A 21,281-nucleotide genomic window follows, 5' to 3' on the forward strand; every position below is an offset into this window, starting at 1 on the left:
TTGGATCCCAGTGTTTTCCTCCACATAGGAAGTGCATTTCTTGGGTTGTCTTTGCTACTGACATTTTTAATAACAATCACTCAAGTGAAGGAAATTCTTAAAATCTACTTAATCTCCTACTGTAGGCACTGATATTGCTTTTTGGGTGTGTGTATATAACTATAAATAATGTATTAATGGATAACTTTCATCCCTTTTTTTCCCCCTCCCACTATGTGACAGCAATAGCCAACTTTGGTTGGCAGACAGGAAGGAGTTGTGTGCAAGAATCTCAACTGCACCTGATTAGATGATGAGATTTGGACTCTTCGACCTAATGAGACTTAGAGAAGATTTTGGACTGAGCTGATGCAGTAATGGGATAAGACTCCTGGGCCCCTCTGAGAGGCCAGAAGGGAGAGTATGGTGAGCAGAATTTTGCTTTCTCTTAAGATTCCACACACCCTAGTCCCCAGAATCTGTGAACAAAATGAGCAAGCACTCATGCCATTATTTAGTTATATGGTGCAACTGAGCCCACGATGAGAGAGTATCTGGCAGACTAATCTAACACAGGAGCCGTAAAAAGCTGGGGCAGCATTTGGTTCAGCAGTTAAGATGCTGCTTGGGTGCCCAAATCCCACACTGGAGCGCCTGCTCCTGATTTCAGCTTCCTGCTAATGTACACCAGGGGAGGTAGCGGTGACAACTCACATAGTTGGGACCCTGCCACCCATAACAGAGACTCAGATTGAGCTCTGGCTCCCAGTATTTGGGGAGCGAACAAGTGGCTGGCAGCAATCTGTCTCTCTGGTGGCAGAGGAGACTGGAAGCCTGAGAAGGTTGGTTCTGAAGATGGAGGAGGCCACGTGAGAAGAAATACAGGTCGGCTCAAGGAACTGCGAGAGAAGCCCCAAGGAACTCGGTTCTGCCAATGACCTGACTAACCTGGAAGCAAACTGTTTCGCAGAGCTTCCAGAAAGCAGTGCACCCCTGCTGAGACTTTGGCTTTGAGTCCAGACAAGCAAGTCCATATTTCTGACACGGAGAACTGAGACAAATAGTTGCTGTCTGAAGCCACGAGGTTCATGGGGATTTGTAACACAATAGGAAGCAAAGACACATATGCTGATGACAGTTACCCTAGGCTATCTGCTCTACAGTTTGGGTTTGACTAGCTTACAGATACTATGGGAAGATAAATAAATCCCAAGTAATTTAAAGGAAAAATGCGACCAACTCCAGCACTGGCAAGGATAGGGAAATTGGAAATACCAATTAATACAACTGCTTACGAAGGCAACAGGACAAAATAATAAAATCTGCATCAACACCTTTACAAACAGGCTTAGTCCTTAACAGTCACTCCACAGGAATGTGTGCTAAGGAAAGGACCTCCACTAACCAACACATAAATGAAAAGCTTCTCCCATGACACATTAAAGCTCTGGCCATCCCAAAATAGAAAAACTTGCATCATCCTTAATTCTTCTTCCCTTCAGGAAGCAAGTCCTGTCAGGTGCACCTCCCAATGATGCCCAGGTCCACCTACCCTGATCTCCACCCACCGCCACTACTCCTTGCCTGGAGGCCTGGGTCTTCCTATTTTGACCCTTGCCCCTCTCTAATCCACCTCTACAAAGGAGTCAGGGAGACTTTTTAAAAATGTAAACAACATGAAGTCCCTCCCTTGTTACACCTTCACTCCAGGGCATGGCCTGCAGTGGCCTGGGCAGACTCCACAGTGTCACCTCCATCTCTCCATCTCACTGCTGAACTGAGTTCCACCCACACTGACTTTCTCTTTGTTCTTAGAATAATCCAAACCAAGACAGTTTCTTCCAAAACAACTGCTGACAAATGTGTGAAAAGGAGGAAGTCTTAAGGGTTGAATCCTGCTCTAATGCTCATGAGCTATGTTACTTTGGGCAGGTTATTTAACCTCTCTGTACTTTTTTTTCCTCCTATAAATGATAATGACAGCACCTACCTCATTTTCTTATTATGAGGATTAAAAGAGATATTTTACACTTAACTCAATTGCTCAGCACACTGTAAAGGTTCAACAAATACCAACTATGTTAGCATGTTACATGTCAGGGAGTTAACTGGGATGCCTTGAGAGAAAAAAGTCCCCTCACATCTCAGCATGAGTGAAATATACATCTCCTTACCACCACCACTCCTCCCAAAACTGTTTCCTTGACAATAAGAGACAATTACACTCAACACCACTGTGCTTTTTACTGGTCCTTTGAAACCTGGCTCTTCAGGTGTCATCTCTATGAGCCTCTCCTTCTCCCTGCGCACTCAGCGCTTCAGGCGAATGGCCCTTCTCTGTGCTGGAGCAGAGTACACACATCCCGTCACCGCTTTAAAAAGACTCGTGATCTGGAAGGAGAAGGGCGGCTAGCCCTGACAGACAATGAACTCCCACAGGTTGGGTCCTCAGCACGTAGCCCCAGTGCCTAGCACAATGCTTCACCCATGATGGACTTTTTTTAAATTTTTTTTTTTTTTTTTTTTTTTTGACAGGCAGAGTGGATAGTGAGAGAGAGACAGACAGAAAGGTCTTCCTTTGCCGTTGGTTCACCCTCCAATGGCCGCCATGGCCGGCGCACTGATCCGAAGGCAGGAGCCAGGTGCTTCTCCTGGTCTCCCATGGGGTGCAGGGCCCAAGCACTTGGGTCATCCTCCACTGCACTCCCTGGCCACAGCAGAGAGCTGGCCTGGAAGAGGGGCAACCAGGACAGAATCCGGTGCCCCGACCGGGACTAGAACCCGGTGTGCCGGCGCCGCAAGGCGGAGGATTAGCCTGTTGAGCCACAGCGCCGGCCCATGGTTGACATTTAAACAGACTGGCTGAGGATCAGAAAAAGTGAAGGCTTTAGCTGGGCTCAGGTTCAAATTGTGGCTCCAGGAACATGTAATGGCCGTGTGACCCGGCGCAGCTGTGTAATCCCCTAGCCCTCGCTTTCCCTTTGGTAAAACCCTTAAAGAAACTATTCCCTGTCAAGTTCTAGTGCAATAGAAAGAGCCACAATTATTTGAAAAGGTTATGAAATGATCCCTCTCCTTTCTAACAGCCTCTGTGTATGAGGCTTCAACAGAAACAGCATCCCCATCCTCCTTCCCCCACTCCCCCTGCAACACCCAGTACAAAGTGGAGAAGCAGAGATAAGAGATTTGTAAAAATGTAAAACAAGGTCACCTTTCTCAATACACATTTTTTAAGAGTTATTTTCATAAAAGCATGTTATTTATATTATCACAAGTGAGTTTGTTAATTTTTATTTATTTTTACTTTATTTGAAAGGCAGAGAGGCAGATTTTCTTTCTTTCATTCTTTTTAAAGATTATTTGAAAGAGTTATGCAGAGAGAGAGAAAGAGAGAGATCTTCCATCCACTGGTTCACTCCCCAGTTGGCCGCAATGGCTGGAGCTGCACTGATCCGAAGCCAGGAGCCAGGAGCTTCTTCTGGTCTCCCATGCAGGTGCAGCGGCCCAAGGACTTGGGCCATCTTCTGCTCCTTTCCCAGGCCATAGCACAGAGCTGGATCAGAAGTGGAGCAGCTGGGTCTCAAACCAGCGCCCATATGGGATGCCGGCACTGCAGGTGGCAGCTTTACCCGCTACACCACAGCACTGGCCCCAACAGATTTTCCATCAGCTAGCTCACTCCACAAATGCCTACAAAAGCCAGGACTAGGCCAGACTGAAGTCTGGAACTAGGAACTCAACCCAGGTCTCCAATGGTGTGGCAGGGACCCATGCATTCTGGGTCATCGCCCATTGACTTGCAGGGATGTATCAGCAGAAATTGGATCAGGAGCAGAGGAGCTGGGACTTGAACCAGGCATGCTAATACGGCATACAGGCATCGCAAGCAGCATCTCAACTGCTGCACCTCTGTTTGTACTGTTACTTTTAAATGAATAAATGTGCATTTTAAAAATCTGAGCTGTAATTTCTAATACATAAGTACTGATAGATGTAACTCATACAAGAGTTCTTTGGGGGCCTCAATTTTTAGAGTGCAAGAGGGCTCCTGAGACCAGACATTTTGTGATTTGCTAGCAAAAAAAACATAACTGAAGGAAAGAAAAAAAATATAATATATATAATGTAAGTATATAGTGCAATACTATTTATAATGAAAAACTGGAAATGTTTATAATAACTCCACAGAGGCTAGGTAAACTATAGCATACTAGTAAAATATCAGATATTTAAAATGTTTGGTACTTTAGTAAATGGGTTATGAAATTTTAAAAGAACGTACAGAACATAAACTATCTGGAACATTTAAAAAACATGCAGATACAGACTAAGATGGATGAAAAGTGAATCCTCAAAATGAATTCAGAATGACATAAGTAAGAGCTTTGGAGCTAAAGATTTATTTTTAGTGAAGCTGGTTAAGCATAGGAAAAACTAGTCTTTCTAAACAAGGAAGAGGATTTGGGGCACACAGCTTCTGGACTCTCTGAGGACAGATGGAGCAAAGTGAAACAGGTTAGACTTATAACAATAATGAAGAGTTAGGCTTACACGAAGGACGCCTTCCCTCACAGGTTGTTTTTATTAGCTCTTTCCTAGAGGTTTCAGGAGCAGGACAGACACAGGTCTTGACCAGCAGGGAATGTCCTCTCCAAGTTCACTCCTAGCCTAGGAGCACCAGTGTCACAGCAGTGTACCCACTACCCTTTGACAAGCTTTGGACACATCACCACACATCTCTTCATGTGCTAGTGCAGATGTCCCAACTTCCGTTTGCATTTGTAGGTTTCCAGGGATGAGACATGGGACTGTGTCCTGTGGCAAGGGATGGAGGATACTATTTGGGCTCAGGGCGCCAGCTACAGCTGTGCAGTGACAGAGTGATCAATGCCCTGAAGCAGCCAGATGAGCCCATCACTGTGTGGCTTTTCTGTCTTTCCTGCCGGGGCCTCAGCATTTGAGAAACAAAAGGTGGAAGTGAATACCTGGTTACTGAGCAGCATGGTGGTGGTGGTGGAAGGGCTATGGTGAAGGAATCGGTGTTATTAGAGCCATCTATACTGACAGAGCAGGGGCCTGGCAAGGTAGCAGTACACAAGGAGAGGGAGTGCTCACTGCTAATATACAGAAATACAGTTGGCTTTTGGCTATTGTTCTTATATCCTGCTACATTGCTGAACGTAATAGTTCTAGCTTTTTAAGATGTCTTGTACACAAGATTTCACATGATCTGCACACAGAGATGGTTTTACTTCTTACTTTCTGATCTGGACATCTTTTACTTCTTTTCCCTGAATGGCTGCCCAGGCTCATTTCAGGTTCAATGCCGCATGGAAGTACACAGAGCAAGCATGCTTGTCTCCTGCCTCACTCCTGAGCTTAGGAGAAAGCATTCCATCTTTCTGCATCAAATCAGCTGTGGAGGTTTTGTAGATGCTCTTTACTGAATTGAGCAACTTCCCTTCTATTGTTGAATGCTCTTTATCATGAAAGGATGTTGGATTTTGGCAAATGCTATCACTCTGCCTACTGAGATGGACACATGGCATTTGCCTTTTTTCTTTAAAACAGTACGTTATGGTGATTTATTTTCAAATGCTAAGCCAACTATTTCTGGGATAAATTTCACCAGATCATAATGTAGAATGCTTTTTATATGTTGTTAGATTAGGTTTGCTATTATATTTTGTTGAGGACTTTTACATCTGTATTTATAGGTGATACTGGTTTGTAGTTTTCTCATGTCATTGACCTCACAAAAGGAAGTTGGAAGTACTGCATTTCATTCTATTTTTTTGGAAACCTTTCTGAAGAATTGATACGAATGAAAAACTCATTATTAAGCACATTTTCAAACATATCTAAAAACCAGTAAGAATAGTATCATGAGCCCCTGTTCATCCTTCTACCCAACTTTGGTAATTATCAACTGTCTGCCTTTCTTATTTCACCTGTAGCTCTTCTCCAATGCCTTACTCTTTTGAGAGAGTGAAATTATTTTAAAGCAAATTCCAGACATATCACTTCACCTGACATTCTTTAATAAAGCTCTCTAACAGAAAAAGATCTTTAAAAAAAAAAAAATCATAGGGGCCAGTGCTGTGGTATACCAGGTAAAGCTGCCTGCAGTGCCGGCATCCCATATGGGCACTGGTTTGAGTCCCAGCTGCTCTACTTCCGATCCAGCTCTCTTCTGTGGCCTGGGAAAGCAGTAGAAGATGGCCCAAGTCCTTGGGCCTCTGCACCCACATGGGAGACCCAGAATAAGCTCCTAGCTCCTGGCTTCAGATCATCTCAGCTCCGGCCATTGCGGCCATCTAAGGCATGAACCAGCAGATAGAAGACCTCTCTCTCTCTCTGGCTCTCTGTAGCTCTGCCTTTTAAATAAATAAATAAATCTTAAAAAAAAAAAATTATTTCCTAATATTATCTATTATCAAGACCAAGCTCAAATCTTCCCAAATGTTTCAAAAATGATTCTTAGAATTACTTTGAATCGGCCGGTGCTGCAGCTCACTAGCCTAATCCTTCACCTGTGGTGCCAGCACCCCGGGTTCTAGTCCCAGTTGGGGTGCCAGATTCTGTCCCAGTTGCTCCTCTTCCAGTCCAGCTCTCTCCTGTGGCCTGGGAGTGCAGTGAAGGATGGCCCAGGTCCTTGGGTCCTGCACCTGCATGGGAGACCAGGAGGAAGCACCTGGCTCCTGGCTTCAGATTGGCGCAGCGCGCAAGCTGTAGCAGCCATTTGGGGGGTGAACCAACGGAAGGAAGACCTTTCTCTCTGTCTCTCTCTCTCTCTCTCTCACTGTCTAACTCTGCCTGTCAAAATAAATAAATAAAATAAAAAATAATAAAAAAAAGAATTACTTTGAATCAAGATTCAAATAAGGCCCAAAACTGAATTTAGTTTATGTGACTCTTTGAATAAAACATGCTCCTTCTCTCTTTTCTCCCCATGCCATTCACTTATGTGATGGAAAAAAAAAAAAAGTCTATCCTGTAAAGATTTTCCACGGCCCAGTTTTGGCTGTTGAACCCTCATAGGTCTGTCTAGCTTGCTCATCTAGCCTTTATATTCCTTTAAACTGCAAGTGAGATCAGGACTGAGGTTGCTGTGAACTTACTATTGCATCATGTTAGAGGACTTAACAGCCACCCCCTTTATCTACTGGTTTTAGCAAACATTGACAATTTGTCACTAGGTCCATTATTTCAGCATAACTTACAAAATGGTGACTTTCTAATTCTTTCAGTTCTTCTAAGACCAGGAATTTGACCTTCACATTTTGAAACCTGAGGTCTGTGATCCGCAGGTAGAGTAGAACAGTCTCCAGGTGCCACTGTGGAAGCTCTGTGGGGCTTCTGCTTGTCACAGTGGTTGCAGAGCCCTCCTAGTGTCTATAAGCAGAGACCAGAGAGGCTGGATGCTCTACAATTCACAGCAGAATCCTGCAAAATGAAGAATGACCTGCATCCCACACAACTTTTCAATACTGTGTTAGAAATTTAGAGGTATAGGGGCCGGTGCTCTGGTGCAGTAGGTTAATCCTCCACCTGTAGTGCAGGCATCCCATATGGGCACCATTTCTAGTCCCAGCTGCTCCTCTTCCAATCCAGCTCTCCTCTATGGCCTGGGAAAGCAGTAGAAGATGGCCCAAGCACTTGGGCCCCTGTGCCAGCGTGGGAGACCTGGAGGAAGCTTCTGGCTCCAGGCTTTGGATCGGCTCAGCTCTGGCTGTTGGGGCCATTTGGGGAGTGAAAAAGGGGATGGAAGACCTTTCTCTCTGTCTCTCCCTCTCACTATCTGTAACTCTACCTCTCATAAATTTAAAAAAAATTCTTAAAAAAAAAAAAGAGGGGCCAGCGCTGTGGCATAGTGGGTAAAGCTGCCACCTGCAGTGCTGGCATCCCATATGAGCACCATTTAGAGTCCTGGCTGCTCTACTTTCAATTCAGCTCTCTGCCGTGGCCTGGGAAAGCAGTGGAAGATGGTCAAGTCTCTGAGTGGGAGACTGGAAGACACTCCTGTCTCCTGGCTTTGGATTGGCTCAGCTCCAAATGTTGTGGCCATCTCCGGAGTGAACCAGCAGCTGGGTGACCTCTCTCCCTCTCTCTCTCTTTCTCTCTGCAACTCTGCCTTTCAAATAAATAAAATAAATCAAAAAAAAAAAAAAAAAAAGAGAGAGAGAGAGAGAAAAGAAAAGTAAGAAACTCAGAGGTATAAAGTCTACAGAATTTACCCTAGCTTACAATCATTTAACATATAAAACAAAGTTTATTTTCCACCATTTTAATATATTTGTCCAGGAATGCAACTATGGTTTTAATTGAAGAAATACTGTCCAACCACTATTTTGTTCACTACTTCCTTAACAGCTGTTCATCATTTCAAAAAAAGTATTGGTAACAGAAATACAGTTTTGTGGTATTTGAGTTGATGATACAAAATATCTATACAAGCCAATTTTTTTTTTGTCATATCAAATTTAAGCTCATTCCAGAGGTATGAATGTCTGTTTTCCAATGCAATCATGTTCAGACAACGCTACATGGAAATAGACATTATCTTATTAACCTATTTTTAATAGTAAATATTCAACTATGTTAGGACTTTATATTATTGTTTAGAAATGTCCATTAGGTAAGTTAGATTATCTAGGAATTCTGTTTCAATATAGTAAAAGATATTTCACAGAATATCTGCTTTGATATGGGCAATAGATCTATAACAGCTGAGAATTAGTATTTACTTCAGGACTAAATATCTTCCCCATTTTGTTGCTGCTTAGGTCTTATCCTTTAAACTTGTCACTGTACTATGATTACAGAGCACTGTGCAGGGAGTGAAGACTCCTGACCTTAGTCCTGGCTCTGCCTGTTTCTTAGTGGCTGGGGACTGTAGACAGGGCAGGTAATCTTACCTCTGTTCCCAGATGTAAAATAAGGAGGTTGGAGCAGACAAGTTGTTCCCAACCTTTTCAATAAATCTTAGCATTTTCTGCTCTCTCGACAGGACCCAGTATTTTCAAAGATTTTGTCAAACTGACTTGCCAATCGTTACTTGTAATAGTTAATATGATTTTCCATTTTAAACTAACCAAAGGGATATGACTGCAAACCAGAATAAAATAACAATGGCTGTGAATATTTATCGAGTGCTTGCTCATTATGTGACCCACAAGGAACCATGCTCCCTAACCCCATCAACGCCACCCTTACTACCCACTGTGGACTTCAAACTGGGAAGTACTGTCTCAGCTACTGAGACTTGTCCCCCTCCTTAGGGCAGAAGTCTTTAGTCCTAATGCTGCCATCCTAATCTGCAAAGACCTGGGATGTGACCTGCTCACACCCCGTGTTGTTTGGAAAAACTTCTGAAATTGTTAGTGGTCAGGGGACCATACCCCCTTCCCTCAAAGGTCTTCTTTACCTTTGCATTTTTCCAAAAAGCCTGGATTTCCAAAAAATCACCTAGGCAGCAACCGTGGACTACTGCACACTAGTTTGAGTGCTGACTGGTTCCCTTGGGCAGTCTTGGGGCTCTGTGTGGCCTTGAGAAAGGAGGCCAGCAGCCTTCAAGTGCTAGAAGTTGGGGTGACTAGTCCTAGCGGAAGAACTCACTGCTCTGTGTACATTTCCATTTTCTTCCTCCCTCCACTGAGACAGGGGAGACTCTGTTGAAGACACACGAGGATGAGGGAGGGAGTCAAGCGGCAAAAGGGACGAGACGGCCAGAATCCACCTGCAGAAGAGGGGGATGCCCGCTGGGGGCAGGGTACTCACCAGGGAGGCTGGCGGCTGGTATGCGGGTGGTGTGGAGGAATCCGGAGTGGGTCCACCTCGCTGGCGGTGGCAGGGGGAAACTCCCGAGGGGGACTGTTTACGTTAGCCTTGTCCCACTGCTCATGGATAGGCGTGATGATTCCTGACACGATGCGAGACCGCAGCTCCTCACTGTTCTTGTAGGTCCTGTAGGGAGCAGATGAGGAGTCAACCGCTTGCTGCTGGCTGCCACGCCTCTGTGCAGTATTGTAGTGGCGGCCACGGCGGCTGCCCTGACGGCTCTTGGCACTGCGCTTAGTCTGTCTGCAAGGGTGGATACGGGCCGTCCGGCGGACCTGTGTGAGGGGGGCAACAGCCCGGCGCTGTCTCCGAGATTTGGGCCTAAGCTTCTTAGGCATCTGAGTTGCCCCTCCTCCATTACCACCCCATTAGAAAGAGGTGAGGGTGTAGGGGCACAGGGCCTGGACTGGCTACTCCCCTGACCCTACCCCACCCCTCCCTCAGCTTCATTGTGTGTTCATCACGTGTCATGGGTAGGGTCATGGAAGGCCAAGGGTCTCTGGGGAAGATGAGGTAGTTTCTGGTCCGGGTAGGCAGGGCTCTGGAGGGTTAAGGTCCAGTGTGTCACTAACTCAGGGGTTCTTGGAAGGCTGCCCATACCATCTGTCCCATCCTGCCCGGGCCTCTTTTCTCTGCCTGTGAGAGACAAGAAACATGAGCTACAGCTCAGATATTGAAGTGGCCCAGGGAACAAAGAGCAGGCAGGACTCCAGGGTTCCTAAAAATCTGGTATTTTAAAGTGAGTCATATCCTATGTCACAAAGCAACTTCACAACTGAAATCCTACAGGGGATAATCTGACCGTGTAGAATCAGATTAGAAAACAACACAGAAAGGAAGTCTCTAAAAATATGGAAATTAAGCAACACCTTTCTAGATAATCCATGGATCAAGAGAAAGTAGCATGAAATTAAAATGAAAATACACCCTATGAAAGTTTGTGGGATACAGTTAAAGCACTGGTGAGAGTAAAGCCCACAGCACTAAATGCTTAAATTAGAAGAAGACTTCAAACCGATAATCAAAATTTTGACCTCAAGAACCTAGAAAAAGAACAAATTGAACTCAAAGCAAGCAGAAGTAAAGAAATAATAAAGAGGGGGCCAGAGCTGTGGTGTAGCGGGTAAAGCCGCTGCCTGCAGCACCAGCATTCCATACGGGCATGGGTTCAGGTACTGGCTGCTCTGTTTCTGATTCAGCTCCCTACTAATGCACCTAGAAAACAGTGGAATATGGTACAAGTCCTTGGGCCCCTACATCCAAGTGGGAGACCTGGATGAAGCACCTGACTCCTGGCTTTGGCCTGGCCCAGCTCTCACTGTTGCAACCATTTGGGGAGTGAACCAGCAGATGGAAGATCTCTCTCTCTCTGCCTCTGATTCTCTTTCTCTATAACTCTAAAAAGAAATAATAAAGAGCAGAAACTAATAAAAAATAGGAAAATAGAGAAAATTAATGAAACATTTTGAAGCTGGTTATTAAAAAAGAAGAGTAATGTTGACAAACCTCTATAAGACTGGCAGATACAAAGTGAGAAGACACAAATCAACACCACAGAGAATGAAATAGGGGGGCCAGCTCTGTGACGTATCAGGTAAAGCCGCTGCCCGCAGTGCTGGCATCCTGTATGGGTGCCAGTTGGAGTCCTGGCTGCTCCACTTCCAATCCAGTTCTCTGCTATGGCCTGGGAAAGCAGTAAAAGATGGCCCAAGTCCTTGGGGCGGCCCCTGCACCCGCGTGGGAGACCCAGAGGAAGCTCTTGGCTCCTGACTTTGGAATGGCCCAGCTCCAGCCGTTGTGGCCAACTGGGGAGTGAACCAGCAGATGGAAGACCTCTCTCTCTCTCTCTCTGCCTCTCCTTCTCTCTCTGTGTAACTCTTTCAAATAAATAAATAAACCTTAAAAAAAAAAAAAAGAATGAAATAGGATATTCCGACAGATCTGGAGCCACTGAAAAGACAACTGAATACAAGAACAGCTCAATCCAATAACTCAGAACAGACAATTCTTCCAAAACTATTTAACAGGAAAAATCAAATAGAAAAATTTAAATGGTTTTATTAAAGTAACTGAAATCATACCCAAAAAGATAAAATATCCAGGCCCAGAGTATTTCAGTAGAGAAATCTGCCAAATATTTAAAGAAGTCACATCAATTTTACTTTCAGAAAACAACAGGAGGGGGCTCCCAAATAATTTTATGGATCCAGTATCACTCTGATATCAAAATTAAACAAAGACAATATAAAACAAAACTACACATTAGCATCTCCCATGAACTTAGAAGCAAAACCTTCACCAAAAAACAGACCCAAACTGTATAAAAGAATTATACAATATCAAGAATTTATCCAAGGCATGCAAGGCTGGTTCAATCTTCACAAACCAATAAACGTAATCAACTATATCAATAAGCTAAATCATCATTGGATGCAGAAAAAAGTGTTAGATAAAACCAACATGATAAATCCATTCATGACAAAAACACTAAACTAACAAGAAAGGAATTAGAACAGAGTGGAATTTATTATTCACCTCAATTTACTAAACTTCTACAAAAATCTACTTCAATTCAAATGGTGAAAAAAACTAACAGTATCTTCAAAGGTGAAAAACAGAGTACTCTGCTCTAGGACTAGGAACAAGACAAGGATGTTCTCTTTCATTACTCTTATTTAACAAATACTGGAAGTTCCAGGCATTGGATTTGGCAAGGAAAAGAAAAGGCATACAGATCAGAAAATAAGGAAGAAAACTGTCCCTATTAGTAGTTGATACTATAGTCCTGAAGTTCCTTTTTTTTTTTTTTTCCCCCTATGGAATTTACATAGATAATATCCTGGACAACTTTGAGTTCAGCAATGTGACAGGATACAAGATCAGTTACATTTCTGTATGGTAACAATAAATTTTTTTTACTTTATTAAAATAATGAGTTAATTTCACATGTATGTTTGTCTCACCACCATTTCCACATCTGACCACTGCTACTACTGTGTACTATCATAACATTCTATACATAGTTAAAACCAAGCAAAGGGTAGAGTTCCACCTTTAAAAACTAAACAGGCATTTTGGACAACACGTTCTTGGCAATGGAATTTGGACAACAGTTATCAAACACTTTTGGGAAAGTTCTCACTCTGCATTATAAAAAGGACAGCCAGATATCAACTGTTACAGAAATGAAATAAGATGGAAACTGTTTAAACTATTTTCTTAAAAAGACTTCCTGCACTGCCAAAGATCTTCAGTGGTCTCCTGGTTAGTCATCCGGAAGCAATTCTTCACATAATTGATGAATTTGGCTTCCATTCTGGGAAGAGAACCACCTTTTCTATACTTGCTTGCATTTTTGCTTTAATGTCTTCTACAGAACTAGTTCCTTCCGGTGTTTCAGGAGTTTTTGCTAGTTTTTTGAAGGATTCTTGACCTTTTGATTTTGGTTTTGATTCTTCCATTCTGGTTTGATTTCTGTGCACTTTTGGCTGGGGTATCCCCTATAGATTTCTTCACTGGAGCTTTTTCTTCAGTTTCCTAATCACCAATATCATCATCATCATCATCTTCGTCAGCAGCAGGCTTTACTTTATTCTGTGGTACCTTGCTGCCACCTCCAGGGGCAGATCATTTTCCAGATACACTTAAAAGCTTCACATCTTCTGACTCTGTATCTTCCTCCATAGCTACTAAGTGCTGTCCACTAATATGCACAGGCCCTGAACTACACTTCAAGCTTAAGACCACAGGTGGTGTTATTTCAAAGCCCCCAAGGGAAACCATTGGCTATACAGACATTTTCAGTGTTGCCAGTGTTACTTTAATTGGACTGCCTTTGTAATTCATTGCCTCTGCTTCAACAATGTGCAGTTCACCTTTTGCACCAGCACCTAAACTGACCGTTCTTAAAGATAACTGGTGCTCATTTTCATCACTGTCCACTTTAAAGTGATAATCTTTGCTGGTCTTTAGTTCACAACTGAAATGATAGTTCTGTGACCTCAGGGGGCTTGTGTCCATGTTCATCGAATCCTCCATGGGGTGGAGAGACGAACTTAAGTGGGAAAGAAGGTGGATGGAGATAAGACACCCACTGCTGCAAAGAGCAGCTGCGCAGGAAGGAATCACGCTAGGGAACAATAAACATTTGAACACCAAAACTAAGAATTGAGCTTCTTTTATAATCACACCCCTCTCCTCTTTTTGTTTTTTTAAGATTTATTTATTTATCTGAAAGGCAGTTACAGCAAGACAGAAGCAGAGAGAGAGAGAGAGAGAGAGAGAGAGAGAGAGAAAGAGAGAGAGAGAGAGATATCTTCCATCTGCTTGTTTACTCCCTAAATGGGTGCAACAGCTGGAGTTGGGCTAATCTGAAGCCAGGAGCCAAAAGCCAGAAGCTTCTTCCCGGTCCCCCATGTGGATGCAGGGGCCCAAGGACTTGGACCATCTGTTGTTGCTTTCCCAGGCACATTAGCAGGGAGCTGGATTGGAAGTGGAGCAGCTGGGACATCAACCTGTGCCCAAATGGGATGAAGGCACAGCAGGCAGTGGCTTTATCCACTATGTCACAGCGCCAGCCTTATACCCCTCCCCTCTTAAGGAAAGAAAGAAACAACTTATATAGCACTTACATGCTGACAATTACAAAAATGATGATGAAAGAAACCAGTAAGACCCAAATAATGCAGAAACATACCATGTTCATGGCAAAATGCCAATTCTCCCCAAACTGATCTATAGATTGAATGCAACTCCTATCAAAGCTTGTCCAACAAGCTTATTCTAAAGTTTATGCAGAAAGGTGCAGACTCTGAAGGTGCTAGAACACCTAAGACTATCTTGACAACGAAAGTATGTCTCACCCTTCCCAACAGACTGACCACACAGCTATAACAATTAATACTGGCAAAAGAAGAAAGCCTCTCTGTCTCTACCTCTCTCTGTAACTCTTTCAAATAAATAAAATAAATCTTTTAAAAAATATAAAGGAACAAACTATTAATGTACACAACTCACACAGATCAGTGGTAAAGAGAAGAAAATCCAGAAATAGACTCATAGGAGCACAAACATCTGCTTTTTGACAAAGTTGCAAAAGCAATCCAATGAAGAAAGAACAATATTGGGATTGGACATCCACCCATCCACCGGCAAAACAAAGAAACAAAAAAAACCTCAGCCTACATTGCACACCTTCCACAAAAATAGACTTAAAACATATTACAGGCTTCAATGTAAACCATAAAACTATAAAGTGGGAAAAAAATAAAACTATAAAATGGGAAAATACATAAGAGAAAGATAATTCTTCCGTCTGTTGGTTCACTCCCCAAATGGCCGCAACAGCCAGAGCCAGGCCGATCCAAAGCCAGGAGCCTCCTCCAGGTCTTCCTACATGGGTACAGGAGCCCAAGGACTTGGGCCATCTTCTGCTTTCCCAGGCACTGCAGGCAGTGGCTTTACCTAAGCCACAGCGCGGGCCCCATCCAAATGTTTTTTAATGACTGAATGGTTAAACAAACTGTTGAACAAACAGTATGATGAAACACTAATTAACAATATAAACGGGGGCCAGCACTATGGCACAGAGGGCTAAAGCCCTGACCTGAAGCACAGGCATATCATATGGGCGCCAGTTCTAGTCCCGGCTGCTCCTCTTCCGATCCAGCTCTCTGCTATGGCCTGGGAAAGCAGTAGAAGAGGGCTCAATTCCTTGGGAACCCGCAAGGAACCCGGAGGGAGACCCAGAGGATGCTCCTGGCTCCTGGCTTCGGATCCACACAGCTCCGGCTGTTGCAGCCAACTGGGGAGTGAACCAGTGGATGGAAAACCTCTCTGTCTCTACTTCTCTAACTCTTCAAATAAATAAAATAAATCTTTAAAAAATATATAAAGGAACAAACTATTAATGTACACAACTCACATGGATCAAAAGGGTATTATGCTGAGTGAGAAAGGCAAATCCCAAAAGGTTATATATTATACTGTTTCATTTACATCAAATATCTGCAATGATACAATTCTAGAAATGGACAACAACTTAGTGGTTGCTGGGGGTCAGAGGTCTGGGGTGGCTGGTGTGTGAGTCAATAAAACAGCACCGGGAGGGATAGTGATGAAAACGTTCTGCATCACTGCCCTGTGTCAGTATCCCGGCTGTGACACTACAGTACAGTTTTCCAAGGCGTCATCATTGGGGTAAGATGTAACAAGGGTACAGAGTGGCTCTTAATTCTTACACGTGCACATTAAGTCTATAATTAATCTCAAATGAAAAATGTAATTAAAAGTGCATTTACTATACAACTGCAAAATAAGTTGAGACTATGAAATTCAGACATTCAGATTTTCTCTAGCACAGAAGGAGGCCCAAGGAAGGCAAGAGAGAAACCGAATTGAATAAGGCACAGGGACCCCTAGGTTCTGCCCCCATCCTTTCCACCAGAGCAACTCTATTCTTCCTAGCTTACCAGAACATAGTGCTTGTGGAAAGTGCTCCAAGGTGAAAAAGCCCGAAAGTCTCAATAACTTGGAAGACAGAAGAGCCTGCAGCCTGTTCAACCTCACAGATCATGTTCCCACTTAGAACAAAGACCCTTGGGGACCCTGATGCTTCCCTACCCAGGCTGGAGAGAGGACAGAAATCTAATTCCTCTTCCTTTCAATTAGATAGGCTGTGTGTGATATGGGTAGAAGGCCTCTCATACTCCTAGGTAGGTGTTTTCCTGTGGAAGTCAGGCCTGATTCAAAAACTGCCAAGTCCTGAAGTTCGTTCTCCTACAGTTTCTAAGCCTTGGTAAAAAACAAAACAAAATAAGAATAACAACACCACAAAAACCAAAACTGTCATTTTGGTAGCGACAAAAGACAGCCACTATCATCCTGTCTGACACCAAACAGGCTTATTATCAGCAATGTAGCGTTGGCTCACACATCCCCACCCAGAGGAGGGGAAACATGCAGGATGACCTGTGAAGGCAGGCCAGGAACGTGGCCCGAAGCAGGCAGCTAGCTCAGTGCTGCCAGCTGGAAGCTGGGGAGCGCCGGAGGGCCGTGATTAGCAGCACAGGGCAGCCCAGCTTTCAGAGATCAGTTCCCATGGAGATGACTCCTGGTGATTCGACTGCTTTTCCCTTTGCGCACCACTAGGAGCTGGGCCAGCACCGAGCACTCTGTGTACTAACGTCTCATTTCATTCTCACAATGCTCTGGAGTAGTACTATTGTGCCCCTCATTTCACAGTAACCAGAAGAGACAACAAAATTGCTTCCCTCTCACAATACACAAATACCAGTAACAGATGTATTTGAAAATAAACAAATGGAGACACTATCACCAATTATCTCTCAGTATTGCTGTTGGCACTAAATGCTCTAATGTGCACTAATGGCCTACATAAATAATTCCTGGGTTCTTCCACAGCGTTGTCAGTTTCTTTCCCAATGGAATTCCAGGTGAAGAAGCCAAAAGAGAGAACAAGTATCCTTCCATTAGCCCCTTAGCGGGGACAGGAGCGTCATGGTGTGTGCAACACCCAGAAGAGCAGCTCTCTGTCATGGCCAGACCTTTGTCTACAAAACGCCAAAGACATGTCACCACCATCATCTCCAGAACTCTTTTCATCTTACAAAACTGCAACTCCAAACTGGTTAAACAATAACTACCCAGTCTCCCTTCCTCCAGTCTCTGGCAATCATCATTCTATTTTCTGTCTCTATGAATCTGACCACTTCTAGAAATCACGCATATAAGTGGAATTTGACAATGTTTGTCTTTTTGTGACTAGCTTATTTCATTTAGCACAATGTACTCAATGTTTATCCATGTTGAAGCACATCAGAATGTACACCCTTTTTAAGATGGAATAAAATTCCATTGTATATATACACACCACGTTTTGCTTATCCATTCATCCATGTGGGTTGCTTTGACCATTTGGCTAGTATTAGTAATGTTATGAACATGGGGGTACAAATATTTCTCCAAGATTCTTCTTTCAATTCTTTTGAGTATGTGCCCAGAAGTAGAATTGCTGGATTATATAATTTCTTTTCTTTCATTTTTTTTTTTTTTTTTTGAAGAACTACCCTCAACTACTTCTGTTTCCTCAGTGGCTGTGCCATTTTATAGTTCCATCAACAAGGCACAATTATCCCCAATTTCTCTACCTTTTTATTGATATTTATTTATTTAATAGTAGCCATACTAACGGGTGTGAGGTGGTGTCAACACAGAGTTTTAAGAAAGAATCATAACCATGATCTGATCCATGTTTTAAAAAGATTGGTCTGGAGCCAGCACTAAGTACAGTGGGTTAAGCTACCCCTTGTAATCCACATCCCATACTGAGTGCTGGTCCAAGTCCTAGCTATTCTATTTTCACTCAAGCTTCCAGCTAACGCCCCTGGGAAGGCAGTGGAAGATGGTCCAAGTACTTAGACCCCTGCTACCCACAGGGAAGACCTGGATGGAGTTCTTGGCTTTAGCTTGGCATAGTTCTGGCTGCTATAGCCATTTGGGGAGTGAACCAGCAGATGGAAGATCTCTGTCTCCCCCTCTCTGTCACTCTGCTTTCCAAATAAATAAATAAATCTAAAAAAAGAAAAAAAAAAAAAGAAAGACTGGTTTGATTGTTGTGTGGGAATGCACTGGAGGGTGGAAGGAAGGAGTAGATTATGGAAGGGACCTCCTCACATGGAGAGGGTAAGAGACAGAGGAGCAGCCAGAATGCTGGTGGTGGGTTATTTGGAAGTTCCAAAGGAGTAGAATGGGTTCAATACAGTTACTGCTGCTTAGATGCAATTAATGCAACAGGATTTCTAGGTAAATCTGTGGTTCACTCAAGGTTTGATCTCTGTGAATTTATAATGACGCACAGCTTCACCAAAAATCTACAGGAGGTCAAGTCAACAAGGATGGGGGAAAAGCCCCTCAAATGGAAGAAAGTGGAATGAGCTGGGCCTGACTATATAGCAAGCAGGTAACTTATTACTCTGAGGAAAAATCAAGCATGAATCTAAGTATCTTTTGAACACAATACTCTGACAATGCAGAGTCCCACTGTAAAGAGCCAAAGGACAAAGATAACTGGAAAGAGATCATATTTGGAACTTTATTTAGAAGAAGTTTTCTCTGGGTAAAGGCTAATGGAGAAGTTCAGAAACTACTTGTGTGTCTTTTAAGACCAAGCACATGAATAAATACGGTGATGCTACTGGGAATCAGTGTTCTTGCCACAGGAAAATGGAGACAGAAGTAAGGAACAAGAGGAGAAGAATCCTGGGGTATTAGATTAAAAAGACAGGTAGCCGTGAATTCATAATTTAAGGAAAAGATTCCTAGCACTATCCACTGAAAGATCCTAGAAGCTATGCACCTTAATATTAGTGAGTACACTGAGGCCCCAGATTTTGGTTTTTAAATATTATTTCCCATTAAAGGACATCACGGCTCTTCAGAGAAATGACTGATGCCAGAGCAGGAGCAAGGGAAGGACAAGGTGAGCTCAGAACATCTTACTGTGCCAGAAGACAACATCAGGAGATCCAAGGAGCCAGATTGAAGAGCCTCCCCCTGGTCAATTCTGGGACAACCTGAACATTGACAGAAACAGAAATGACTACAACAGTGAGTAAAAAGAGAACTCCAAATCCAAGAATCCACATTAATGTTTAATAAATGAAAAATAAAGGGGACAGGGAAAACAGTAAATTCTTATATGTTTATATAAAAAGAGCTAACTAAAAATGTAGGAAGAATGATAAATACACAAAATTACTATTTTATAATCATCCCTGTAAAAGTTGGTTCAGGCAAGAATAACCAATAGATGCTAAAATCACAGGGCGAAAGACCATTGCGAAACAGCATATTCATAATCTTGTAGTATCAATCACTTAATTTTTCTACATTCCTTTGTGTTCTTGAGTCATCTGAGAATTATGTGCAGACTTTATGAGCCTTCATAATTTATCAAACATAGAGGAAACCAGACGCCTTACAGAAATCTGGCAGATAACAGCACCAGTGATAAGGCAGACAGATATCATGTCCCCGATGTGAAGCCCTGAGGACAGGCGCTCACAGATGTAGTTCAACCTGAAGCAAATGAGGAAGCAATCTGATGAATCTGTGCATGTACAAACAACGTGAAAAATCCTGCACATTGGATCCCAAGTCTTCAAAATATCAAGGCCTTGAAAAACAGTAAAGACAAGTCTAGGAAACTGTGCTACATTAAAGATTTAGAGAGACAAAAATGAATGTAATGTATGATTTTTGTACAGATGGGGAAAAAAATCAAAAGACTAGCTATAAAGAACACTGCTGGCCAGCGCCACGGCTCAATAGGCTAATTCTCCACCTTGCAGCACCGGCACACCGGGTTCTTGTCCCGGTTGCCCCTCTTCCAGGCCAGCTCTCTGCTGTGGCCCGGGAGTGCAGTGGAGGATGGCCCAAGTGCTTGGGCCCTGTACCCACATGGGAGACCAGGAGAAGCACCTGGCTCCTGGCTTCGGATCAGCACGGTGCGCCGCCGCAGCGCGACAACCGCGGCGGCCATTGGAGGGTGAACCAACAGCAAAAAGGAAGACCTTTCTCTCTCTCTCTCACTGTCCACTCTGCCTGTCAAAAAAAAAAAAAAAAACAAAACAAAAAAAAACAACACTGCTGGGATGACTGCACAAATCTGAACTGGGACTTATATTAAATAATACTGTATCAATGCTACCTTTCCTAAGTGTGATTAAGGTTATGTAGAAGGATGTCCTTCTAAGATACATGCTGAAATGCTTAGGGATGAAGACTTAGAAAGTCTGCAAATAATTCTGAGGTGGTTCAAGAACAAAAAGAATATGGAAAAATTAAGCAAAAGTGGCAAAATGTTAACAACTGGTCAATTAACATGATGGCTAAATGGGTGTTTGTTGGGTATTTTTGTAATCCACCTCAATAAAAAAGGTTAGGATGTCAAGAATGAGAAGACAATCCACAGGCTGGCAGAAAAAATTTGCAAAACACACATCAGATAAAGGATTGTTATATAAAATATCTGAAGAACCCTTAAAACTCAACAAGAAATTGGACAACTCAATTTAAAAAGGAAGAAGGAAAGACCTGAACGAAACTTTTGTTCAGAAATACAGATGGCAAATAAGCTCATGAAAAGATATTCTACATCATATGTCACTAGGGAACTGCAAATAAAAACAATGAGACACCACTATTAGAATGGTCTAAATCTAAAACCCTGACACTATCAAATGTTAGCAAGGGTGTGAAACAACAGGATCCCTCATTTATTACTACTTGGAATGTAAAATGGTACAGCCATTTTGGAAGATAGTTTGTATGGAATCACATTCTAACTATGCAACATTCTAGAAAAGGCAAAACAATGGAGAAAGTAAAAAGGTGAGTGGTTTCCCAGGGCTGGGTGGGTTGGGAGAATGATGAACAGATGG

General features: G+C 43.0%; 1 protein-coding gene and 1 pseudogene across 2 annotated transcripts in view; both read right to left on the reverse strand.

The window, feature by feature from the left end:
* The window catches only part of PSMF1 (proteasome inhibitor subunit 1), a 42,938-nt gene that overhangs the window by 12,782 nt on the left and 8,875 nt on the right, over window positions 1-21,281 (reverse strand). For both annotated transcript variants that reach the window (XM_062203972.1, XM_062203973.1), the window contains exon 4: window positions 9,760-9,945. In XM_062203972.1, the coding sequence (XP_062059956.1) occupies window positions 9,760-9,945 (186 nt within the window). The remainder of the gene's footprint in view (window positions 1-9,759; window positions 9,946-21,281) is intronic.
* LOC133767869 (nucleophosmin-like) lies at window positions 13,031-13,857 on the reverse strand (annotated as a pseudogene).

This window comes from Lepus europaeus, chromosome 10, assembly GCF_033115175.1.
Source record: "Lepus europaeus isolate LE1 chromosome 10, mLepTim1.pri, whole genome shotgun sequence".
Lineage (NCBI taxonomy): Eukaryota > Metazoa > Chordata > Mammalia > Lagomorpha > Leporidae > Lepus > Lepus europaeus.